Source organism: Molossus molossus, unplaced genomic scaffold (genome assembly GCF_014108415.1).
Source record: "Molossus molossus isolate mMolMol1 unplaced genomic scaffold, mMolMol1.p scaffold_m16_p_20, whole genome shotgun sequence".
In the NCBI taxonomy this organism is placed as follows: Eukaryota; Metazoa; Chordata; class Mammalia; order Chiroptera; family Molossidae; genus Molossus; species Molossus molossus.
Genome location: NW_023425356.1, coordinates 45464045 through 45491267, shown reverse-complemented (window position 1 = coordinate 45491267; position 27223 = coordinate 45464045). Strand labels below are relative to the sequence as shown.

The following is a 27223-nucleotide window of genomic DNA, read 5'->3' as shown; positions in this document are numbered from 1 at the left end:
GTTGGTCCAGGAGTGGGCATTTTACCTAAGTGCTACTAATTTGTAAGCCAGCTAACAATTAGGATTGTCTAGTGGGGAAAATTATAGCCATTTATAGGAAGCATGGAGTTAATTTGCCACTGAGCCATGGGAGCTGAAGCTGGAGGAGAGCATTAGTGCAGAGGCCCGTAAAACTAGTTTCAGACACTGGGAAGAAGTGCAGTGTAAGCTGAAGCCATGAGTTACAGAAATGATAAAGGAGCCCTGGCCAGTTTGGCAGAGCGGTTAGAGCGTCGGCCCGTGGACCAGACATGAATGATAAAGGAGATGAGAAAGCACAGAATTTTGAGACAGAAACCGTGTGGTCTGAGAGAGAGAGACCGGCACAGAGCGTGAGATTGAAGGTTCTGGCTCCTGGCTCTGTAGATACTCTTCTTCCATTACTCTAGTACTTCTGTGGCTCCTGCCCTTCTTGAGCTCATTTCAGTTTTTTTCCCAGGAAAGGCTTGGCAGTGGAATTCTGGCTCTGTCTTTTGCTCGCCATGTAACCGTCGGCAGGTTGTTTAACTTCTCTGTGTCATTCCTCATCTGTAAGGTGAACATCATAATACCGTTCCTCATAGGGTTGACGTGAGGATTAGATGAGATGACATATGCAAAGCTAAGTACATAACAGATGTTCAGTAAATAGTATCATGTATAATGCTGTTTGGGGTCATTTGAATGAGTTTCTTGCAACTAAAACAGCCTTAGGAGTTAATTTGCTTGCAGATTCCATTAGAGCAGTGCAACCCAGCATGTGGGCTGGGGAAGCAAGATTGTTGTAGGTGGTGCACGAGGAGTTTTAAAGTATTGTCTTATTCAGTGTGAATAATAGGACTTGCTATTTATTACGCATTTAATAGATGCTTGATACTATTCTAATCATTTTACTTACATTAACTCATTGGATAGTCATGATAACCTGGTAAGTGGCTTTTGTTGTTCCTTTCATCTTAAAGAGGTAAAAACTGAGACACAGGAAAGCTTATTTCTTGCCTACGATTATATAATATTTCAAGTTGTAGAGCTTGGATTTGAACCCAGGTATATATAATAAATACGTACTGTTTTTTGAAAAAGTTTCAGGTAATAAGCCAACAAAAGAGATAAAATGGAATCAGAAAATATACTCATCTAATTCAAAGGAAAGCATGATAAGGGGGGAAAAAGAACATGGGACAAATAACATGATAATAAACTTACACCTAACCATATCAATAATCATGTCAAATATAAATGGCCTAAATACACCAGCTAGAAGGCAGAGGTTGTCAGATTGCATAACAAAGCAAGACCCTGCCCTGGCTGGTTTTGCCTACTGGTTAGAGTATCAGACCAAAGGGTCCCAGGTTTGATTCCCAGCTAGGGGTGCATACCTGGGTTGCAGGTTCAATCCCCGGCCCTGGTCACAGTTGTGCAGGAGGCAACCAGTTGATGTCCCTCTCAGACCCATGTTTTTCTCTCTCTCCCCCTCCCTCCCTTCCACTCTATCTAAAAATCTGAAAAAAATATTCTTGTGTAAGGATTAACAAAATAAATAAAATCAAAAAGCAAGACCCAAGATATTCTTGCCTATAAGAAGCATACTTTAAATATAAAGATACAAACAGTTTAAAAGTAAAGGATGGAAAAAGAAATACCATATTTATAATAGTTAAAAGAAAGATGGAGTAGCTATATTAATATCAAAGTGGACTTCATCCAGAGCAAAGAATATTTCCAAGGATAAAGGATGTCATTACATAATGATAAAGAGGTTGGTTAATCAGGGTGACAAAACAGTTCTAAACATTTGCTCCTAACAGAATTTCAAAAATACTGAAACAACTCCTAGGAGAAACAGTCAAATCCTCAGTTTTGAGTTTTGAGTGTTGAAAATCACAAAGATAAAGCGGATTTGAACAATACTGTCAGAGAATTTGACCTACCTAATTAATGTTTATAGAATAATCTACCTAACAGCAGCAGAATATATTTTTTTCTTTTAATCATCACCGGAGGATATTTTTCTATTGATTTTTCAGACAGAGTGGGAGGGAGGGAGAGAGAAACATCATTTGGTTGCCTCCCCTACGACCCTGACCAGGGCCGGGGATCGAACGCACAACCAAGGTACGTGCCCTTGATGGAGAATCAAACCCACAACTCTTTGATCCGAGAGCCAACGCTCTAATCATTCAGCCAAACCGGCTAAGGCAGAATATTCGTTATTCTTCTTAAGTGTAAACAAAGCAGTTTCCATGATGGACCATAATTTGGGCACAAAACAGGTCTCAGTAATTTAAAAGGATTGAGATTTTATGTTATCTGATCACAATGGAATTAAATGAGAAATGTACAAAAAGCTGTGGAAAGTTTTCTAATAATTGGAAACTAAACAATACAATTCTGAATGACCTATGGGTCAAAGAAGAAATCAAAAGGAAATTAGAAAGTATTTTGTACTGAATGAAAATGAAAACATTAACATATCAGACTTTGTAAGATGCCAGTAAAGAAATACTTAGGGGGGAATTTATAGTGAGAAAAATGATCAGTTAAACTAAAGTAATTAGAAGAAGGAAAATGGTAAAGATAGTGTGGAAATCAATGTATAGAAAACAGAAACACAGTAGACAAAAATCAGTGAAACCAAAAACTGGTTCTTTGGGAAGATGAATAAAATTGATAAAGCTCTAGCTAAACTGGTTAATATCAGGAATGACAGTGACATCATTACAGATTCTACAGATAATAAAAAAAATAATAAGAGAATATTATGAACAACTTTATGCCTATAAATTTTACCACAGAGGTGAAATGGACAAATTCTTCAAAAGATATATACTACCAAACTTTGCTCAAGAATAGACAACCTGAATAGCCCTGTATCTATTAACGAAATTGAATTCATGAATAAAATATTCCCACCAAAACAAAATAGACAAAAATACTTCAGGCCCAGATGACTTCACAAGTGAATTTTACTAAATGAATTACACCAGTTTTACACAAACACTTCCCCAAAATTGCAGAGGTAGGACTACTTATTAACTTACTTTGTGAAGCCAGTATTACCCTTCTATTCAGTCGGCAAAGACATTAGGAGAAAAGAAGACGACACAGAAATATCCCACATGAGCATACGTGCAAAAATTCCACACACAGTACAGCAAATTGAATGCAGCAATTTATTTTAAATAATCATACCTCATGACCAAGTGGGGTTTATTGCAGGAATGGAGGGTTAGTTTAACATTTAAAAAGCATTCGGTGTAATTCACTGTGTCAAACAACCAAAAAAAGAAACCACATGATCATCTCAAATGCAAAAAGAAAGTAGTATTTGACAATCCTACCTTCATTTCAGATAACAACTGTGAGCAAATTAGGATTGGAAAGGAACCTCAACCCAAAACAGGACCTCTCTGAAAAAACTACAGATGATGTAATTTTAATGGAAGACCAAATGCTTTCTCCCTAAGATCAGGAATAAGACAAGGTTGTGCACTCTCATCACTTCTGTTCCAAAATGTACTGGAGGTTTTAGCCAGTGCAATCAAATAAGAAAAAGAAATAAAAGACACCTAGAATGGAAAGGAGGAAATAAAAGTAACTTTTTAAAATAAAAATGAGATGACTATAGAAAATCTGATGGAACCTATGAAACTACTAGAACTAATAGTTTAATAGAGTTGTAGGCTGCATGATCAACGTGTAAATACCAGTGCACTTTGCACTAGCCGTGAACAGTCAGAACTTGAAATTTAATAAAGCCAGTGCCATTGACAATAGCAACATGTATGAAATACTGAAAATCACACAGCATTGCTGAACAAAATTAAAGAAGACTTAGATAAATGGAGGAGGTATTTCTTGTTCATGGGTTGGAAGACTCATTGCTAAAATGACAGTTCTTCCCAAATTGATCTGTTGATTCAGTGCAATCCTAATAAAAAATGTTGACAGGCTTTTTTTGTACAAATGGACAAGCTGATTCTAAAATTCATGTAGCAATTAAAAGGACCGAGAATGATAAAAACAACTTTGAAAAAGAACAACACAGTTGGAGAGCTAATACTGCCTGATACCACAATTCATTATAAAACTAAGGTAAACAGAGCAGTATAGTGTTGGTGTAAAGATACAGACAGAATCCAAAACATAAGCCAGTACATACCATGCATGGACAGCTGAGTTTTAACGGAGTGCAAAGGCAGTTGCAGTGAAGAAAGGTTACTTTGTTCAGGATGCTGGCACAACTGGATCTCCATATACAAGCAAATAAACTTTAGTCTGTATCTTGCACTGTATGCAAAAATTAAAATGGATCATAAACCTAAATGTAAACTCTAAAATTATAAAAGTTTTAAACAAAACCAGGACATTTTTGTGATCTTGAGTTAGGCAAATATTTTTTAGGTACAACAGATATCAAGAGCACAGTCCATGGAATAACACGTTGATAAAACAAATTTAATGAAATTCAAAATGTTTGCTCTTTGAATGATACTGTTGAGAGAATGAAAAGACAAGCTGGAAAAAATATTTGTCAAATATCTGATTAAGGATTTCTATTTAGGATATATACAGAACTCTCAAAGTTGTATTGTTTATATAATATAGAATGGCTAAAATAAAAAAAGACTGGCCTTACCAACTGTTGACAAGGTTATGAAAGAACCTAAACTATATACTTCTGCTGTTGAGACTGTAAAATAGTACAACCACTTTTTGGGAAAGTTTGGTTGTTTCTTAAAATGTTAAATATAGACCTACCCACTGTTCCACCTCTAGATATTTACTGAAGAGAAAAGACTTGTATGCTGCTTTCTAGCCATAATAACCACTAAAACCCAAATGCCCATCAGTATATGAATAGGTAAACAAATTATGACATATCCATACTACTTGACAATAAAAAGCCATGAACTATTGATACAACAACACAATGAAGATCAAAATATGCTGATTGAAAAAAGCATATTTTTTCAGGAGCAACAGAGTGTGTTCATTAACTGTCTTGATGGTGGAGAATTTTTCACGGATATATACTGTATACTTTGAACCAGTGCAGTTCATTGCATGCCACCTATGTATAAAGCTGTTTTAAAAATGATGCAGCCAAGATCCTAATCTAGATATGAATTGATAAATGATTTATGAAAAACTGCTTATATAATATGCATCCTTAGTGCACCTTTCACATAATTACTTTAAATATACACAAAGCTGCCCTGGCTGGTGTGGCTTGGTTGGGCGTTGTCCCGTGCACCCAGGGATTTTGCTGGTTCAATTCCTGGTCAGGCATTGTTGCAGACTTGATCCCTGGTGGTGGGTGTGTGGGAAGTGTGGGAGGCAGCTGATGTTTCCCTGTCCCATGGAGAAAATTGTTTCTAAGACTTTTGGGACTGTCTGGATGATGTGTTTATGAGACCCTCGTTTTTAAAATAATTATTTTTGTATAGCCAACGGGAGTTGATCTATTTGGATATGTTTCAGTATCTGTTTCCATATAATTTGAAAAGAAACTATTAAAACATCACCATCAGTGGAACTTAATTATAATCAATAGACCGAAATTTAGTTTTTATTTGCTTTTGAAACAATTAGTACTGTTTGAAATCTGAAACTCAGAGTTAAGACTCTCAGTTAAGATGCCTACCTAGCTGCCTTTTCCCAGTGTTCCACAAGAGGCCAGGGCCCTGGTTCTTGGAGCAGATAGTTCATTGATTTTCCTTTTTTTTATCCTCACCTGAGGACACTTTTCAATATTTTGTTCAGATAGAGTAGGAGGGGGAGAAAGAGAGAGAAACATCGACGTGAAAGGGATACATCGAGTGGCTGCCACCCACACGACCCAACCAGGGCCGGGGACAAACTGCAACCGAGGTACGTGCCCTTAGCGGGAACCGAACCCGGGACTCTCTGGACCGCAGGCCGACGCTCTAACCGCTGAGCCAAACTGGCCAGGGCATGATTTTCCATTTTTAAAGAATCTAGGAGAGAGAGAAGATTTGAGTGGAAGAATGAGGAAGAAGGACCGGGTTTTTTTGTTTTGTTTTTTATCTTCACCCGAGGACATTTTTTCACTTTTGTTCAGGTAGAGTGGGAGGGAGAGAGAAGAGAGAGAAACATCAATTTGTTGTTCCACTTAAAAAAAATTTTTTTTAAATTGATTTCAGAGAGAGGGAAAGATAGAAACATTGATGTGAGAGAGAAACACCGTTCAGCTGCCTCCTGTATGCTTCCTACTGGGGGTCAAGCCCAAAACCTGGACATGTGCCCTGACTGGGAATTGAACTTGAAACTTCCTGGTGCACAGGACAAGGCTCAACCTTCTGAGCCACATAAATAATTGTTCCACTTATTCGTGCATTTATTGGTTGATTCTTATATGTGCCCTGACCAGAGATTGAACCTTGGTATATCAGGACATTGCTCTAACCAACTGAGCTGCCCGGCCAGGACTGCAATCTGTCTTTGCTGTTCATGGTCCATGTTCACACACATACACTCACACACACTTGTGCTTTCTCTGCAGAGAATGAACTAACATTCTGCTGTCATGCTGATTCCTTCCATTCTTATGTCTTTGTAAGTATTATTTCTTCTTGCCAGGTGTGTCCTTACCATTTCCCTCCATGTGCCCACTTTCTACTCATTAAGACTCATCTCAGATATCAGATCTCCATGCAGACTTTCCTGTCTTTCGCAGACATAAGTAGGAAGGAACTGTAGCAAATGCGAGACACGTAGGATGACCTTCCTTTGGGGAATTGGAATGGGAGCAGGATGGGAGAAGGGAACATCTAGGAAAGATTTTTCTGCTGTTAAGAGATATCCCTCTTCTTAACTCTTTGAGCCTCAGTTTCCTAATTTGGAGGTAGGAATTTTTATTTTAGGGGCTGCTGAAATAAATGAACAGTGTCATAATCTCCACAGCACCTCAGTATTTATACAGGAAATTCTCTTCATCTGGTCATTGGGTGGCCCCGGACCTTAACAGGAGTAAACATCTTCAGACATCCAGTACTCTTGGTTCTTACTAAAATGCTCTAATGGAAAACTAGGTTGTAAATGTAGTAAAACAAGATTTTTTTTTAATCCTCACCCAAGGAATTGCCCATTGATTTGGGGGGTGGGGGGGCGGGGAGAGATCGCAAACCAGGAATCAAACCTGCAACCTAGGTATGTGCCCTGACTGGGGATTGAATCTGCAACCTTTATGTATACGGAATGATACTCCAACCAACTGAGCCACACCAGCCAGGGCTCAAACAAGATATTTTGAAATCCTTCTGCCAAAATTATTTTAAGCTGTGTGTGTGTAAATTTTAAGTTGCTATGCAAATATTTTTGTTGTTATAGGCTTTGCCAGTGAAATCTTTACTATTAGAGTACATGATGCTTTTGTGACTAGACTGTTGCTGATAGAATAACCTCTGTTTTTCACAGATTAACACGTGTGGGGTTCACCATGCCGTGAGTGACCGGGAGGGTGTATGGCATGGTGATTTGTCACTGCTGAGCACACACAGATTTGATCCCAGTCCACCACCTGGTAGGCTCACTTCCATGCAATTTCTTACTCTTTACTTTTTATTTATTTTTTAATACTCACCTGAGGATATTTTCCCACTGATTTTCAGATAGATTGGGAGGGAGAGGGGGAGAGAGAGAGAAACATAGATGTGAGAAAGTCATTGATGGATTGCCTCCCGCACAACCCCAACCAGGGCCAGGGATACAACCGCAACCGAAGTATGTGCCCTTGAGAGTTGAACTGGAGAATCCTTGGTCCGTGAGCCGACGCTCTAACTGCTGAGCCAAACCAGCCAGGGCACTCCCTGCTTTTTTATATAGTAACTTTTGTTTCTGCCAGCACCCTTTGCCACTGGAGCCAACTCCTAGTGCTGGTGACACTAAAGAGAAGTGAAAATGGGTCTAGGAAGAGGAGTGTTGGATAAATTAAAGAGTAAAATGTAAAATACTGTGGTGGCTTTTAAATTCGTGGTATAAATCAGTCTACTCTGCAATTTGTATGATAATGTAAATAAGTATAAATTATTTCAGTATTTTTGAATCATTAAAAGGTCTTTGGGATTAAAAAAAAATAGTTATACTTTAATGTGTTATATGCCATAGTAGTAGTCTCAAATTTGGGGATTTTTTCCAGATGTTTTGGGACAGGTCTCTTATCAACATCAAAGATCTGTTGTACTTGAATTTACCATATAGGTATTCATTTGTTGAGACTTCTGAATTCAATAGGAATAGATGACACAACCTCTGAGTGTGTGTGTGTGTGTGTGTGTGTGTGTGTGTGTGTGTCTCTCCTTCAGAATGAAACCTGTAAGATCATATAATTTAATAGTTCGTTAATAAGGATTCTACCTTTTCATTGCCTACAGTATGAAGTCCAGCCTCTTCTGTTCCCTGTGACAAACGTTCCCTTTCTTTATACCTACTTCTCCAGATGCCGTTCCTGATGCTTCTGTCTCCTTTACATCTTGCCCTCTAATTATAGCTACGTAACTGTGGGCGCTTCTGAACGCCCGTGACAAAGGATTAGGCCATTTCTGCCTTTGTATACATGCTCTTTCCTTTGTCATCATGTTCACTAAGGAATTTTATTAGAAGTGAAGAGGGAAACTAGATACTTCACCTCTGCTCCCCCCACATTTCCACTGTATTTAAACATTTAATTAAGGGTTGGTAGGGAGAGGGTAATTTGGCTTTGTAGAAAGTGCTGAGGATTAGCAAACTGAAGACTTGTTTAAGACCTACCTCTGCCATTAACTGATTTTGTGAGCTTGGCCAGATCACATGACCTCCCATTGGATTGCCGTCTCTAAAATCAAGGGATTGGAATAAAGCAGTAGATAAGGAAACTTACCCCCCTCCCTTATTTTCTTCCTTTTTTCTTCCCTCCCCTTTTTTCATTCTTGCAGCTATGAAGGATCCTTCCCTAACACTTTGTAGTAAATTACTACAGCCGTGATTCTCCTTGGGTTGTCGGGGTGCAGAGCATGCCCTAGGATGCTGAGGGTAAATATTAAAATAAGGGAAGACCTGGGGATTTGAAATGTGCCCCAAGCTGAGATCTCCAAAGTACCGTCCACCTGCTAAGTAATGTTCGTGTGTGTTATTCTTGGTGTTAGCATGAGGCACAAGTACTTGTGGGTCTGTGCAGCTCAGCTCCAAAAGCTAAAGTGACTGGGCCAGCCACCACGGAGGCCGTGTGGTGGGAAGAGCTGTCCTCTCGATCGATCGGATGTAGCTGTCTTAGTCCCTGTGAAACTGCAAGCTGCAGGCTTTTCAGCTGAGAAGCTTCTGTGCAATTAGGAGAATTTCCAGGATTCCTCCTCTACTTTTTATTTTGAAATAATTTCAGGCTAACAGGAAAGTTGTAAGAGTAGCAAAGAGAATGAAATTGTTCACCCTTTACACAAATTCACCTTTTACCATTTGCTTTCTCATCGTTTCTCTCACAACACACACGGGCTGCGTCTCTGTGGTGTGTGCGATTCACGCTCATACCTTGTGCCCCTTCACCTGTACTATTTCAACCATATATATACACTTTAATCCTCACCCTAGGATACTTTTCTATCTGTCCTCAGGTAGAGTGGGAGGGAGGGAGGGAGAGAGAGACATCGATGTGATAGAGCCACATTGGCCAGTTGCCTCCTGCACAACCCCAACCAGGGCCAGGGACGAACTACAACCGAGGTACCTACCCTGGAAAGGAGTTGAACCTGCGACTCATTGGTCCGCGGGCTGACGCTCTGACTGCTGAGCCAAATCCACCAGGGCAAAACATTGACATTTTAAAAAAGATATGTTTTTATTGATTTTAGAGAGAAAGGAAGGGAGAGAAAGAGAAACATTGATCGGTCACCTCCTACACACCCCCTACTGGGGATTGAGCCCACAACCCGGGCATGTGCCCTGACCTGGAATCGAACCGGGACCTCTCAGTCCATGGACCAATACTCAGTCCACTGAGCCACACCAGCCGGGGGGTCTGGGCTATTTAATTGACCTTTCTAGGCCCTTTCTTTCCTCTTGCAGCTTTAAGGGAGGTACTACTGTGCTGTTGCCTCTCCTGAGATCTTGGCTCCAGTCTTGGAGTCCTGACATCTGTCTTGCCCCTATCAGCATTGACTGACTGCTGTTTTTCTGTTCCAGCGTTTCATACTCACAGGCTGAGTTCCTTTCTCTGACATTTCTGGGCCTACAGTGGCATATGTTTGGTAAACATAAATTTCTTTCTGGCCCAGCTGATGTGGCTCAGTGGTTGAGCATCAACCCATGCAGCAAGAGGTTTGATTCCTGGTCAGGGCACATGCCCAGGTTGTGGGCTCAATCCCCATTGGGGGCATGCAGGAGGTGGCCAATCAGTGTTCTCTCTCTGATGTTTCTATCCCTCTCTCTTCCATCCTCCCTCTCTAAAATCAATAAAGAGAAAATTAAAAAAAAATTTTTTTTGATTCAGTTTGGATAGTTTTCATGTTTTAATTGGTAATATTGTACAGTATGTTTAGTTTTTTTTGTTTGTTTTATTTCAAATACATAGTGTTATGAGTTAAATGAACATACTGTGGGCTTGTATTCTGAGTGGAGCATCGGGCCAAAATGCACACACACCAGCCCAAAACAAAACAGAAATTTTAGGAGCACAACTTATCTTTTGCTTGGAACTTCCTTTCTGTTACCTGAATTTTTGGTTAACCTACATTTCTATCGGGGGCCAGGTCACACAGGAGATCTCAGAGCTCTTGTGTTAGAATCACTTGTCAAATTATCTTCAGCAAACCTTCCATGTTGGAGATGGAGTATAACCCTTAAAGGGATCATTTAATAGATTTCCCTCCATTTAATATTTAGTGACTTGAAAGTCTCTCTTCCGCTGTAAGTATTTAGTTTTAGGTACATGGAAATGTAAGCTGTCTGTGTAAATGTGGGCTGGTTTATAAATGGATCACCTATTACTTCTACAACTTAGTACATACGCAACAAGATTATATCTGAAGGACTTATGTGTAGATTCTCTCTTTACTGATTAAGATAACACAGGTTTTCGTTTGTTTTTCTTCACACGATGATATTTTTCTATTGATTTTTAGATGGACACACAGATTGGTTGCCTCCCTGCAGTCCGCAGGCCGATGCTTGAACCGCTGAGCCCAACCGGCCAGGGTGGTAAAACAGTTTTAATCCAAGTAAATTTTTTAAAAAGTAGCTTCGCTATCTTAAAGCTTTTCTCTACTTTGAGAAATAATGTCCACTATTTTATAGATGTTTTTAAATGGGCTAGTTTCTTTTCATTACCCTTAATACATACATTCTACTTCAGGTAGGATTATTAAGGTGGCATATGATAAATGAAAGTTTTCTGCTACCCTTACGTTTTCTCTTCTGATTTGAGGTCTTAGTTTACTTTGTTTTGAAAAATCATCTTTTTCACACATCTTGAGTATGTACTTAAAATATTTAGAAAAAAAATGTGTGTCTGGAAACTATATATAGATGTTTCACCTTAAATTACAATTTGGTAAGTGATCCAGTGGCTATTCTTGTTAGAATATAATTTCTTTTTTTTTTTTTAAATTTTTTTTTTTATCCTCACGTGAGGACATTTTTCCATTTTTTTGTTCAGATAGAGTGGGAGGGAGAGAGAGAGAGAGGGAGAGAAAGAAACATCGACCTGAAAGGGACACATCGAGTGGCTGTCACCCGCACGACCAACCAGGGCCGGGGACAAACTGCAACCGAGGTACGTGCCCTTAGCAGGAACTGAACCCGGGTCTCTCTGGACCGTAGGCCGATGCTCTAACCGCTGAGCCAAACTGGCCAGGGCTGGAATATAGTTTCTTTAGTTCTTTTTTTAAATTTTTATCCTCACCCAAGGACATTTTTGAATTTTTGTTCAGATAGAGTGGGAGGGAGAGAGAGGAAGAGAAACATCGACATGAAAGGGACATCCAGTGGCTGCCTCCCACACAACCCCAACTGGGGCTGGGGACAAACTGCAACCAAGGTATGTGCCCTTAGCGGAAACCGAACCTGGGTCTCTCTGGACTGCAGGCCAACCCTCTAAATGCTGAGCCAAACCGACCAGGGCTCTCTAGTTCTTTTGACATGAGACTTCTAAATGTGTAGATTAATGTAGACATTATCAAGTTTTTTTTTTTCTTTTGCAACATGGGTGGTATGTGAAATTGCTAAACCTGTCATTGTGGTTGGGTTATAGTGATGGAAGTTCCTTCAGAACTTGCCTTTTTAGTTTCAGGATATGAATTGCTGTTGTTTGAAAAATGCTTGGTATCCTTTGATTAAGAATTAAGCTTAGAATTTTTTTTCTTTATTGATTTTAGAGAGAGATAGAAACATCAATGAGAGAGAGCATCGATTGGCCTCCTCCTGCATTCCCCCCACTGGGGACCTGGCCCACAACCTGGGCATGTGTCCTGGCCAGGAATTGAACCAGCAACCTTTTGGTGCAGAGCCACACCAACTGGGCTAAGCATAGAATTTTTTATTCACTTATACTGTACTACTTAGGATAAGTGGAATGATTTCAACTTGTGTACTTTTGAATACATTTATAGAACAATTTATAACATGTATGTTTAATCTTCACTTAGAAATTAGTCAACATGCAAAGTGGTATCTCTCTTAAGGGACTTGTCATCATTAAATCCAGTGATTTAGTGTTGCAAACTATTTGTAGATTTATCTCCTTGTCCTGAGAGATACAATTACTGTTAACATGTTTACTCATTTAGAACTTCTTTTAAAGAAATGAATACTTTTTAAAGTAAAAGAACTTTTTTGGATCATTTAGTAAATTTTCAGTGTACTTGTAGCTTAAAATATGCTATCAGAATGCTTAATTTAGAGGAATAGTTGACTCACTTTTTTAATCCATTAATTTATAATGGAATTTTCCCATGCTTCTGGAATTTATTTAATTATTTTATCCTCACCCGAGGACTTTTTTTTTTTTTTCATTTATCTTCAGATAGAGCTAGAGGAAGAGAGAGAGAGAGAGAAACATCAATGTGAGAGAGACATACTGACTGGCTGCCACCCACACGACTCCAGCCAGGGCTGGGGACAAACTGCAACCAAGGTACGTGCCCTTAGCGGGAACTGAACTCGGGACTCTCTGGTCTGCGGGCTGCCGTTCTAACTGCTGAGCCAAACCGGCCAGGGCCCATGCTTCTGGAATTCAGAAGTAGAAGAAGAGCCCTTAGAGGTCTGCCTTCTCTTTTCCTTTTGCTTTTCTTTCTAAGCCACATCACTGATAGATGGACTTTGAACCTCTGCTTAAAAATTAGCCAAGTTCCTTGTCCAAGGCCTTACAGCTGCCTGGTAGTGCCTAGGCTAGGATTTGAACCCCGGACTTTGACTCCAAAATTTGTGTTCTTTCCATTAGAGTATACCATTTCTAGATGCATTGATTTTTTTTTTTTTCTATGTGATTTCATTTGATTCTCACAAACTCTCCAAGGTACATTTTATCATCTTTCACTTATAAATGAAGAAACCAAAGTTCAGAGATTAAATAATTTACCCAGCACAGCACACCTGTTTAAAGTCCTAGAAGCAGTATTTCCTGTCTCATGCTTCTCCCACTCAACTCCTTCCTCTGGCCCTTGACGTGGTGGGGACCAGGGAGGGGAGGGTGGGATGATAGGGATTATTCGTGAATTCTGTTTTTGTTTTTGTGTCTTTTTTCATTTGAGTGTCATCTAACTGAGATCGCCATTTCTACAGAATTGGGATTCTGAATTGGAAATTGGTGGTGGTAGGTAAGGAGTCAGAATGTGACCGTGGGTGGCTTTGCACAACTAAAGACTAGAAGAGGGTTCTGGAGAGCAGAGGTTGGAGAAGCTCGGTGGGAAGGGGTCCTGCGCATCACTTCAGACACTGTGCTGTTTGGGGCATAAAATCTTGTTTACTCCTCATCTTCTCTAAAGCCAAGTGGCAATTTAAACCCCGGCAATTTAAACCATGGTATACTGGTTTTCATTTCCTAAGGTCATTTACCCTACTCAGAAACCTTTCATGACTCCTAGTGCCAGCCCCTTCCCATCTAAATTCCCCATCTGACAGTTGAAACCCTCCGCAATCTGGTCCTGTTGTTTCTCTGGCCCTTTCCAGGGCTCATCAGAAAGGCTCCCTCGCAAGCAGGCCCGTGCCCCCCATTGCACCATCTTCGGTCCATCTGCACTTTTCAGTTTGTGCCCTTGTTTATGGTGTTTTTAATTCTCCTTTCTTCCTGCCCTTCAACTTGTGTTTTTTTATAAACCTAAACATCATCTCCTCTTGTAGAAATCATGTTACTCTTGAGGCTGAGTCACAGTGTAACAGGTTGTAGTATTCTCTGCTGCTCCATCTCCTGCAGTTCCCCCTAAGCCAGGTGACAAACTTGAACAGAGTCGGAGCAGCCTTTTGGGCTCCCCTTTCGGTTTCCCTCCTTTTTTCACCTCTTCCTCCTCCACCCACCTCCTCCCCTTCCTCCTTTTCTCTCCTGCCTTCCCTACCCTCGCTTCTGTCCTGTGTTTTTCTTCCTTATTTGTTTATCCATCTGTCCTTTTGTTTTTCTGTTCATCTGTCCTCTTTTTCTTTTGTTCCTCACCCGAGGATACTTTTCTATTTATCATCAGATAGAGTGGGAGGGAGGGAGAGAGAAAGAGACAGAGAGAAACATCGATATAATAGAGCCACATTGGCTGGCTGCCTCCCGCATGAGCTGACCAGGGCCAGGGCCGAACCGCTATCAAGGTACGTGCCCTTGACCGGAATCGAACCCACAACTCATTGGTCCGAGGGCCGATGCTCTAATCGCTGAGCCAAACCGGCCAGGGCCATCTGTCCTCCTTTGTTATTCTCCCTTCCAGCTGCTATCCCTGTGGGCTAATGTTTTGGTAAATTCTTTCTTTGTCTAAAAATATCTTTATTTTACCTTCTCTTGAATGAGAATTTAGCTGGGTATGGAATTCTAAGTTAGCAGTTACTTTCTCTTAGCACTTTGAAAATACTTCATTTTCTTCTTTGTCTTTTTGGTGCTGTTGAGAAGCTTTCCATTTAACTTTGTTTTTATGTAAGTAAAGTGCCTTCTCCTCCTTGCTTTTTAAACAGTTTAAAGTGATGTACATAGAATATGACCTCCCCCCCCCCCTTTTTATTTATTTATCCTGCTTCAAGGCCTGTGATTCTTGAATATGAGGATATGAGTCTTTCTTGTGTTCTGGAAATGTCTCAGCTTTTATCTCTTTAAAGAGTGCCTTTTGCCCTGGACGGTTTGGCTCAGCAGTTGGAGTGTTGGCCCGAGGACCAATGAGTCAAAGGTTCAGTTCCGGTCAAGGGCACATAACCTCAGTTGCGGTTCGGTCTCGGCACTGGTTAGGGTCATGCCAGGAGGCAACCAGTTGATGTATGTCTCTCATGTCCATGTTTCTCTCTTTCTCTCCCCCCCCCCCCATTCTATCTGCAAATAAATGGAAAAATGTCCCCAGGTGAGAATTTAAACAAACAAAAAAAAGAGTGCCTTTCATTATCTCTTTTCCTCTGGAACTGCTCTTATGCTGTGTTACATCTTATTATTCTATTTTTTATTTAATGTCTTTTCACGGTTTTTCATTTCATTAACTCTTTCTGCACGATTTTATTTTTCTATTCACAAATTCTCTAGTCATTTTTTTCTTTAAAATTTTTTATTTTGTTTTCTTACAAATGTTTGTCTTGCTTTTTCTTTTTTCTTTTTTATATCCTCATCTGAGGACATTTTTCCATTTTCTGTTCAGACAGAGTGGGAAGGAGAGAGAGGAAGAGAGAGAGAAACATCGACGTGAAAGGGACACATCGAGTGGCCGCCACCCACACAACCCAACCAGGGCCGGGGACAGACCGCAACCGAGATACATGCCCTCAGCGGGAACCGAACCCGGGCCTCTCTGGACCGCAGGCCGATGCTCCAACCGCTGAGCCAAACCGGCCAGGGCTTGTCTTGCTTTTTCATAACACCTTGTTTTGTTTTCAGTTTCTTATTTTAAAGCTGCTGATTTTAATCTTTCCTATTGGGTAGCCTTGTAACTGATTGTTTTTCATCTAAAGTTCTCAAGCAATAGAAGTAATAAAGTTCCAGTAATAGTTGTATTTCCTGCTTTTACTTCTAGTGGTTGTTTATAGAATTGGTAAATTTTCATTCTGATCTTGCCAGTGGGGCTTAGTTATGGGAATCTCACATTACCTGGGTTAAGAGAATGTTCCTCTTCCAAGTTTTTGTTCCCTTCACCTGCCTTGGGTTTTGGGAGTCCCACTGGCTTGTGAACATGTTTAATGTGAATTTCTAGTCTTGAGGGTCTTGGACCATGCTGGTGTAGTGTAAATTCAAGTTCTTTGTGCCGGAGCATGTCTAGGATTACATGTTTTCATTTTGTAGACAAATGTATGGGTGCCCTCCTTCAGCCTCAGTGTTAAGCCCAAGCCAAGACAGATAATTTCTCTTATCTTCCTGTACCAGTGTACATTTTAAAAAATAGACTATCCTATCGCTCGTGGGGTTAGACTGTCAGTCCCTCTGACTTGATTCTAGTAAAGGTGGGGGTGGGGTGGGAAGGGAGAGTGTATGGATCTCAATCCCATTCTCTTCTCTTGGTTGTCTTTTCTGTCCTGCTGGTATCGAACAAAAGCCGAGCCCCCATTTATGAATTTCTTTTGTAGTACAAAGACTTTTAAATTGTTTTGCCAGTCTTGTTGCTGGAAATAGAAATCCTCATTATATTTAAATGGGTATATATTGTGTGTGTTGGTGATTTGATTGCCGTTTTCCCTGTCCTTCATTCACTCGTTCTGTCAACAGAAACTTAATAGATAGGTAATTTGAGGTGAAGTATTGTGTTTATGTACCTGAGTGGAAAATAGTGGTTTTTCTCTTGTGTCTTCTTATAGATACGGGTCTTTAACGTCAAGGAACTCAAAGTTCATTAAGGAGAGGTACATAAATAAATCAGTGCAGAAATATAGCAATGGGATTTGACAAGAGCAGCAAAAACACAAACAGTGGCAGGAGACAAAGGACCTGGGGAGTCCCTGAGCAGGGCTGTGCCACGGAGTACGTCAGGCCCCTTCTCTGTCCTTTGTAATAGCTTGAACTTTGTAAGAGTGGCAAATAGGAAAGGTGATCTCGCAGTACCGTACCAGAAATGGTTTTAAGAGGCAACCACATTTTAAAATTAAACTTATGTCAAAATAGCTCAATATCAATTAGGTTGAAAACAAAAAGCTTTCTTTGTTACTCATCAGCATTTTGATGGCTCTTAATTATTGGAAGCAAAGTACTAGGGAATTTGGGACTAATCTCCGATTTTCTTAGATCAGTAGTATTGAGGAGGCCGGAGAGTGTAGCTGTCACAGGTGCTGAAGTGAGCCTGCCTTTATGCTGTGACCTCTGGGCTTCCATGAGTGCATATAACATGTGTCTTTAATGCTTATTTAAAAATAAATTTTAAAGGAAAGCAAGCTCTGTAAAAAACTTTTATATACATACTGAATTGCAATTACGGTGTTTTAATCTTACCCTCTTTTTCTTCACAAAACTTACAAGAATTGACAAGAAGCTTTAGTTTCTGTTGGACCTGTCACTCCTGTTTCCGTGTTTCCTTATACTTGTGTACCTGAACTCATTATTATTTTTAACCCTCACCTGATGATATGTTTAGAAAGGGGGGGTCATTGATGTGAGAGAGAAACATCGATCGGTTGCCTCCAATACACACCCTGACCAGGGATCAAACTCCCAACCTGGGAATCAATCCCGAAACCTTTTGGTGTATGGGATGACACTCCAACCAACTGAGCCACCTGGCCAGGGCTGAACACTAAACATTTTTAATGTGATGATGGACAAAGGCATTCAAGTTGTTTCTGGTTCTCACTATTGTAAATAGTGTTTAATTGAATAGCTTTCTTCTTTCAGGTTTTCTTCAGTTTTGAAAAGATGAATTTTCAGGACTAAAATTTTTAATCCTAAGTGTATGAGCATATCAATTCTGGACTGTCTTACTGTTTCCAAAGAAATTGCACCAATTAATTGCATTTCACTACCATTTTCCTTATTGTTGCTTTACTCTTCTAGAGTATGTGAAACTGTTGTCGTTAGCATAATATTTCTAATTATGATAGCATAAATTATTTTATAAAAGAATATGTAACCAGTATTCTGAAATGGTATCAGATTAATTAGTGGGAATTTGTCACTTTAAACTTTAATACCCCCTTGTTCATTTATTTATAAAGCTAGGTTTCTCCGTGGGAATACATTGGTAAGGTGGGGAGTTACGAGGCTGAATGTGCTTACAATTTAATAATCTAGTTCTGTGACCTCAAACAAGAAACTGTCTATACTTTCAGATGTCCTGTTTGGGAATTATGTTGCGTAGAAGGGAGCAGTATGCCTGTTTTGGGATTTAAACCCAAAAGACAGTCAGATTAACTGTCCTTAGAAGTTTTAGAAGAGAATAGGCAGGAAATAATTAATTTAATTAAGAAAAGAGCTATTGTGGTGTTGGTAGTCATGAATGATTGTGCCATTCATGGCGCTAAGAAAAGTAGTATTAAAGTATATATTTTTATTGTTTAGTTTGAACTTTTCTGTGTGCAGAGCACAGAAAGGTCTTGAAGCATATATTAAAAAAATAAACTTTTTTTTTAGGATTTACAGTGTTTTTATGGTATCTTATGAGGCTTTGTTGTCCTTATACAGTATTAAATGTGGTTGACATGTAGTACATTTGCAAATAGTTATGAATAGGATTTTCTTTTTAATGTGACCTAAATTTTTGTGGAATAATTTGAATGACATTTTAATTAAAAGCAGGTCGAGGAAACTTGAATCTTTACTGTTATAGTTCACAAATATATTAATGTTAATTCCTGGTCTGTACTACCTCTTTTTCAGTAAATAGTAGTAATAAAATTTATATATTTGATATATAAAGTAGATTAAGGGTATATTATTTCCTTTAACATAATTAAAATCTCTTTCTTAACACTAGGGGGCACCATTGATGCATGAATTTGTATCCAAATCTTTATGCATAGAATGTGGAATGAAATGAAATTATTTGCAACCATTTCATTGCAAACTGTGTGTTGCATTCAGAGGGTATTTGGGTTTTCAAGCTTATTTTGTATAGCAGTGTAAATACAAATTGATCTTAATAATTTTGTAAGGATCGTGGAGCTTATAAAATGAAGTATGTGGATTGGAGAAAGTTAAAGTATTTCTATGCTCTATTCATTTTTATATTGATTTTCTAAATAAATTTTAAATGGTTTTAAAAATCATTATTTCTAATATATTTTTCATTTTTTAAAAATCTGGCACTTGGTGGAATATAATGAACAAAATAAGCAGATGAACAGAATAGACCCAGAGACATGGAAGTAGTAGGGTTCAGACTGACAAAGCTCAGGGTAGGTAGGCAGGGGGGAGGGAAGAGAGAAACCAAAGAACTCATATGCATATATGCATAAGCAACGGACATAGACATTGCTGGGGAGGGGGGAGGGCGATCGGGAGGAGGGTGTCATGGGGGAATAAGGAGAAACATCTGTAACAAAAATAAATTAATTTTAAAAATTGAAAAAAAAATTCTGGCACAGTGTTTTTCTCTTAGCTGGTACTGAGGACATATCTAAAGAAAGGAAGATAAATTTAAGATGTGACTGTGAAGGCTGCTGTCATTAGTAATCATTGTTAAACATTTGAAAAGCACACATTTTACTCCATCTGAGAAACAAATCTGAGGCTTTCTCATTCAAGTGTTTGCAGTTAGGATTTGAGTGATGCACACCAACAGGTATGCATTGGAGGTGTATATCTAAGGTTTTTGTCTTCTTTAATTAGAAGACTCCATTGATTTTAAGCTTTGTGTGGATTAAGTAGATAGCATGCAGCATCATAATAGCGCACTTACAGTGTGTCAGCACTGTTTGAGGTGCCTTGCATATATTAATTCTTTTCTCCTCAGCACAACTCTGTGAACTAAGTACTCATTGTCACCTCTGTTTCCCAGATAAGAAGGTGAGCACGAAATCCAACAGTGTGCTGGTTCAGACAGGCAGTCTGCCTCTGAATCCCGAGAGAGGAACTTAGCATCGAGGGAATTATTACTGATATTTCAAACTCAGTTTTTAAAGTGAGTATAGTTTAAAATACCTAATGTATAGATACTTAGCATTTCTCTTATGGAAACTATTGTAGAACTGAATGGGAGAATATATTTGTCAATGGTACATCTGATAAGGGATTAATATCCAAAATTTATACAGAAAGCATGCAACTCAACACTGAAAAAACAATCCAATTAAAAAATGGGGCCCTGGCCAGTTTGGCTCAGTGGTTAGGGTGTTGGACTGTGGTCCAGAGAGACCTGGGTTTGGTTCCCGCTGGGGACACGTACCTCCATTGCAGTTTGTCCCTGGCCCTGGTTGGGTCATGCGGGTGGCAGCCACTCGATGTGTCCCTTTCACATTGATGTTTCTCTCTCTCTCTTCCTCTCTCTCCCTCCCACTCTATCTGAACAAAAACCAGAGAATGTCCTCAGGTGAGGATTAAAAAAAAAAATGGGCAGGGGACCTTAATCCACGGAGGGAATACAGATGGCCAATAGACATGGGAAAAGATGATCAATGTCACTAATCATCAGAGAAATGTAGATTAAAACCACAATGAGATACCACCTAATACCTGTCAGAATGGCTGTCATCAGTAAATCAACAAACAACAAGTGCTGGGGAGGATGTGGAGAAAAGGGAACTCTTGTGCGCTGTTGGTGGGAATGCAGATTGGTGCAGCCACTTGGAAAACAGTATGGAGATTACTCAAAAAATTAAAAATGGAACTGCCTTATGACCCAGTGATTCCACTTCTGGGTACATAGCCAAAGAAACTCAAAAACTAATTAAAAAGAAGCTATGCACTCCTATGTTCATTACAGCATTCTTTACAATAGCCAAAATATGGAAGCAACTCAAGTGCTCATCAATAGACAATGGAATAGTACTTGGCCATAAAAAAGAATCTTACCATTTGTGACAGCATGAGTAGGCCTAGAGGGTATTATGCTCAGCGAAAAAAGTCAGTCAGAAAAAAACAAATACCATATAATGTCACTTGTATGTGGAATCTAAAGAACAAAACAAAACTGAAGCACCCATAGATACGGGGAACAGACTGACAGTTGCCAGAGGGGAGGGAGGTTGGGGACTGGGCGAAAAGGCGAAGGGATTGAGTATAAATTGGTAGTTAGAAACAGTCACGGGGCTGTAAAGCACAGCAGAGGGAATCTAGTCAGTGTTACTGCGGTAAGTCTGTATGGGGGCAGGTGGGGGTGGAGCTCTCAGGGAGACCACTTTGTAAAGTGTATGGTTGTCTAACCACTGTGGTGTACACCAGAAATGATACATAGTGATAGTGAAAGTAAACTCTAATTGAAAAATAACACTTAAAAAGGAAAGAAAAACAAAATAGAAATTTGAAGTGGGAAAGGGGCCTTAAAGCCCTGGCCGGTTTGGCTCAGCAGTAGAGCATCAGTCCACAGACCAATGAGTTGTGGGTTCGATTCCGGTCAAGGGCACGTACTTCAGTTGCGGTTTGTCCCCGGCCCTGGCCTGGGTCGTGCAGGAGGCAACCAGTCATATGTCCCTCTCACCTAATGTTTTTCTCTCTCTCTCCCACTCTATCTGAAGATAAGTAGAAAAATATCCTCGGGTGAGGATTAAAAAAAAATAAAGGGACCTTCAGATCCATTTACTCCTGTCATTTTTCAGAGAGGAACAAAGTCTGTCCTAGGTAGATGAAGCTATTTGTGGAAATGGACTAGAACCTCAGGTAAATATTCTGACTTCCAATGAAGTGGAAAACACTGTGTTGTGGAAGGAATATTTGACCAGAATTTTAGGTAGCTTGAGTTTTATTCTTGGCTCCTCACTTACCAGCCCGTGTGCTCAGAGGCTCTGTGTGTTTGTGTTCTGTGGGTATAGTATCTTTCTTAGTAAGTCTGATGGTAGTTGTGAAGATGAATGAAATAGTGGATTGAAGATATTCAATAAATTTTAAAACCTTAGATGAATAAGTATATCATATATTGTGGTATTTTTATTACACATTCCATAATACTTTATTTTAATTTTTATTTATTTGTAATGTCTTTGTAAACTAGATTATCAGCCGTGGCAAACTCACCCAGTGTTGTTGATTTAGGGATGTCATTTAGGTCTCTGAAAATTTACTGTTATGCCCTGTGTTGCTCTGCCACATGATTTTGTACACTTTATTTACTTAACCTAAAAAAGTTTTTGAGTTTTTCTTACAATAAGTGAAAGATTATGCTTTTGAATAACACAATAGTAACATGCATTGAACACTGTCCATTTGGTGTTTCTGACCATTTGAAAATAGCATCCAGGATTGTCCTCAAACTGGCTTTAGTGATTTAACTGAAATATGAAAGAGTTCAGTAAAGATGAAATATTTATTTCTTGACATGGGGATAGGCTGGCTTTGTTTTCTTAAACTGCCAATAATAATTAAACACACATTTAAAATGTCCTGTTTGTTTCTTTACAGGAATAATGATGTATTTGTGGCCTTGGACGTGAAGCAGTCGGTCGGTCTCCTGTGCTGTTAACGTGGCGTCGGGGACTGATGTGGTGGGAAGCATGGACCTGATGAACGGGCAGGCAAGCAGTGTGAACACCGCTGCCACTGCTTCCGAGGTGAGACATGCAGGAAGCTGCTTGTTGAGTTTCCTACCTGGCATTCTACCTTTTCAAGCATCTCTGTTGGTCATAGATTTAAATCAGAAGTTGAAAAGGGGCTACACATTCTTTAGTTTTAATTGTGCCATTCAGATGTTCAGTGTGCATCTTCGAAACCAGATAATCCGTATCCACTTAACCTGCTTGACAGGTAATGACTCTGACCAGTTTGGCTGAGCAGTTAGTGTCAGCCCTCGGACCAAAGAGTCATGGGTTCAGTCCCTGGCCCTAGTTGGGGTCTTGCCCTGGTTGGGGTTGGGCGGGAGGCAAGTGGTTGATGTGTCTATCTCACATCGATGTTTCTCTCTCCCTCCTGTCCTCCCACTCTATCTTTAAAAAAAAAAAAAGGAAAAAATATCCTTAGGTGAGGATTAAAAATAAAAGAGATGCTTAACAAATAATAGTTACTTAAAATCCTTTCTAGGGTTTAGTTTTAAAGGACACCTAGAATTTCTTTTATGGGTGTTTTTACATTACATGAACTTTGAGGGCAATAGTAAAAGTGAAACAAAGAAAGATTCTTTTATTCGGAATTATATAATTCTGGACACTCTCTGGATCCCTTGACTCCAAGCCTGTTGAAGGAGATTAAAGAGCCATTAGGCTGGAATGTTGGGAGGGCTGCTCTGGTGACGCAGCTTCGTTAAGGACGGAGATGAAGACAGTACTGAATGCTCACCTCTCTCCTGAATGTCTCATGATTTTATCTTTGCCTCACCTTTTTTTCTATTTTGTTTTGTCTGTAAATCTAAGGTAAACTTGCCTGCTTTCCTTAATGTTGACATCTAGCTGCTATGTTTTTTATTTTTCTCTCATTATATAGCTTGAGAATAATGGCCTTTAATACCTTGGCCTCAAAGTTCTTTAATAACTTCAACTCCATTTTGCCCCAGACAGTTACTTGGGCCTTACTATCATTGAAATTACTCTAAGTCTGTGGTTTCGATTATTTTTCTTATGCAAATGATTTCTGTATTTTTATCTCTAGCTGTGCTTCACTCATAAATTTTATTAAGCATTTCTGATGGACCAGACATTTTACTTACACAGTAAACAAAATCATTTTACTGCTGCCCAATCTCTAAAGAAAATAGTTCAGCCCCTCTGACTTCTGTTAATGGCGTCTCCATCTCCGTGGCCATCTGAGTCTAAATCTTTAGATTTCTCACTAACTTGCTTACCATTTGCCCACCACAGTTACCTTCCCCACAGCAGGGAGGGTCTGTCTGCAAAACAGAAGTTAGCTGTCTTCTGTAGCATAATCCTCGAGGTGCTGTCCCATCATCTCTGCTTATCCTGTTGGTTAGAAACAGGCCAGGGTCCTGCCCGCATTCGAGTGGAGAGGATCACACAAGGGCGCGTCTGCAGAGAGATCCTTGGCAGCCCCTAGAGGCTGCCCCACACCTTATCTCTAGGACCCAGTCCTTCCTCCTCATTTCTACCAGCACCTCTTCGTTTGGTCACTCATTTCTTGTCCGGGTTGTTGCAACAGCCTTTTAGTTTGATCTTGCGTTTCTGTTCTCAGCTGTGTTTGGTCCGTTTGACTGCAGTTCAGTTTTAGTATTCTTAAAATACAGCTGTTAAACTTTACTGAAACCCCAAACTGTTTGTGGTTCCTCACTGCCTAATTAAATACAAATGACCCTCAGCCTTCCATTCAAGACTTTTCTCAAAATGGCCCTAAATTTGTTTTCTAATGGGTTTAACTGCTGCTAATCCTCTACTTGAAATTTACAATCCCATGAAAGAATACTTGCTGAAGTTTGTGTAAACCTTAGCTTTCCTTCTGTTATACCTGCCTGTGTCCGATTTTTCTACCCATGTGCCCTTTCTTCTCCCTGCCAAAAAATTCATTTTGTCTGTCTTTCAAAACCTGTTTCAAATGCTATACTTTCAGGAGCATCTTTTCCTGATCCCCTAAAGACATGAGAGCTTTTCTATTCTTAAAATTTTTATCACTTAAAAAAATGCTTTTTTATACTTTTTAAAATAAATTTATACATAGCTTTACTTCCTTCTTGAGACAGGGAGTTTATTATATGTTTGTATTATATGTATGTTTATTTGCTATATTTATATTTATAACCATGTTACTTGAATACATTAAATTCATGTGTGTATATGTATAGTATATTTATAACTATATATCCTGAAACATTTGTCTAGGAAGCTGTGCATAATAATTTGTTAAATAAAATAAATCATTTCACTTACATAAATAATTTTGTTGACTTTCCTAAAAGTGAATGACTTACATCAGGCTTCAGATATAAAAATAATTTTCACCTTCTCTTAGAATATAGATCTATTAACATATCAAAATGCAGGTTTCTCGTAATGTGATAAGCTTACAGAATGAACAAAATACTTTCTCTGAGTGATTGACTTCTCCTGTTTTAGTACCTTTACTTTTTTTATTTTTTTTTTATTTTTTTGGTTAATTCTTACCTGAGGATATTTTTTCCATTGATTTTTAGAGAGAGTGGAAGGGGGGGGGGGGCATATCGATTGGTTGCCTCCCACACGCACCCGGACCAGACTCTGGGCTCGAACTTGCAATCCAGGTACGCGCTCTTGACCAGTATTGAAGCTGAGACCCTTTGGTGCTCGAGCCCTTGCTCTAACCACTGAACAACACCAGCCAGGGCAGTACTTTTACTTTTTTTTTTTTAATCATCACTTGAGGACATTTGTGCATTTATCTTCAGACAGAGCGGGAGAGAGAGAGGAGGGGGGAGGCATATCGATTGGTTGAGAGAGAGAGAGAGAGAGAGACATCGACTGGTTGCCACCCACACGACCCCAACCAGGGCTGGGGACAAACTGCAACCGAGGTATGTGCCCTTAGCGGGAACCGAACCCGGGACTCTTTGGTCCATGGGCCAACACTACCCACTGAGCCAAACCGGCCAGGGCAGTACTTTTACTCTTAACCTGCACTTGAAGCTTACAGTGTCAGGAAAGTTTCAGTGAACTTTGCTTCAGACTTTTAGAAGTGTGTAGTTTGTTTGGTCTTGTGTTGAATAAAGAATTACTAACTATTCTCTTAGTGGACATTGTGCTGAAGTACTACATAGCTTCCTATCGTTACCATCACATTTACTGGTTTTGGAGAAGCAGATAGACGCACATCCCTCGTAATTGTAAGGACAAAGGGAGGTGATTACTCATTTTCATGACCAGTACAACTACCATCATGACTAATTTACTAGTGTTGAATGGGTTAAAAACTTGGAGAAAATTACCAAGTCATGTTTAATTACCAGGTTATTACTTGACAGATATAATTCGTTATCTGGGCAGTTCCTGGATTAGTGTATACTGCTAAACTGATGTCTATTTGAATGCTTAGCATTGTGAGTAAACTTCTGTGTTAATCTTAGGACATAAAATAATATTGTTGACATCCTAGAAGCTAATCATAGGTACAGAGATTAAACACATGAAATAAAACTATGTATAAATACATTTATGGGACTTTGGATTTTTGCTCGGGCATGTAAAGAACTTGGAATTAATCACTCCTGTCCTTAACATGAAAAAACTGAACAAACTAAAAGATCAGTAACTCTTTTTAGCTGTGTCAGTGAGTTGACGTCACAGAGCAAACCGACAGAGATGCCGGACAACTGGGGGCAAAGGCAGAGAATCGCGGTTTCCAAGGGCAGACGTCCGCGGGGCCTGGAAGTGTCGGACACTTGCATAGTTTTCCAACTGCTGGAGGCTGTGTGCGGACTCGCTTGAGAGTTCAAACTCCTTGGGGTCCAGACTTTCGTGAGTCGTACCTCTAGGAGCCTCAGCACCAGGTTCTCACAGTGAAGCTCGGAGAAAAGCCCCTCCTGCTTCCAGCAGCGTAGAGGGAAAGCAACCACTCTGAAACCTGCCCGGGAGAAGAGACCGTTCTGAAGTATGCCAGCGCGTCCTGCTCTTCCTGACCCCGAGGACACTGTCAGAGCCTGATCCACTCGGGGGAAGGGAGACACACACTCCCCACTCCCTCCAGTGTCCCTGTCCCCTTTCTCAGGGCAGTAGGGGCACTGAGAAGCACCTGAGACGGGCTCAGTGAAAGACCTGATTGTGGGGTCGAGGCTGCTTGCCCCACACTTCACACCTCATCAGCAGGCCCCTTAGAGCAAAGGACGGCCGCTGGAAGAACTGCCGGGCAAAGACCGGCTGGGGCGGAGTTGCTAGAGAAACCCCAAACAGTGGGAGAGACAAAAACAAGGGCACTAGTGGAAATGGAACCCTCAGACAGCTCCAGCAGCAGCAAAGAGTAAACGCAGCGTAACTCCTACCTAAGTAAACAAACCCTTGCACCATGGGCCTATTCACCTTACTTCCTGTTACTCAAAAATCATGCCTGGCTTTCAACAAATTGCAA

General features: G+C 39.9%; 1 protein-coding gene across 5 annotated transcripts in view; it reads left to right on the top strand.

The window, feature by feature from the left end:
- Positions 1 to 7545: 7545 nt before the first annotated feature.
- Positions 7546 to 27223, top strand: part of RALGPS2 (Ral GEF with PH domain and SH3 binding motif 2) — a 118632-nt gene continuing 98954 nt past the window's right edge. For 3 of the 5 annotated variants that reach the window (XM_036272308.1, XM_036272309.1, XM_036272310.1), the window contains exons 1-2: positions 20097 to 20219; positions 22652 to 22800. In XM_036272308.1, coding sequence (XP_036128201.1) covers positions 22744 to 22800 — 57 coding nt within the window. In that variant the 5' untranslated portion in view covers positions 20097 to 20219; positions 22652 to 22743. Of the gene's footprint in view, positions 7565 to 20096; positions 20220 to 21852; positions 21914 to 22651; positions 22801 to 27223 lie in introns of those variants that run through there. The other 2 variants (XM_036272306.1, XM_036272307.1) reach the window with 2 other exon arrangements.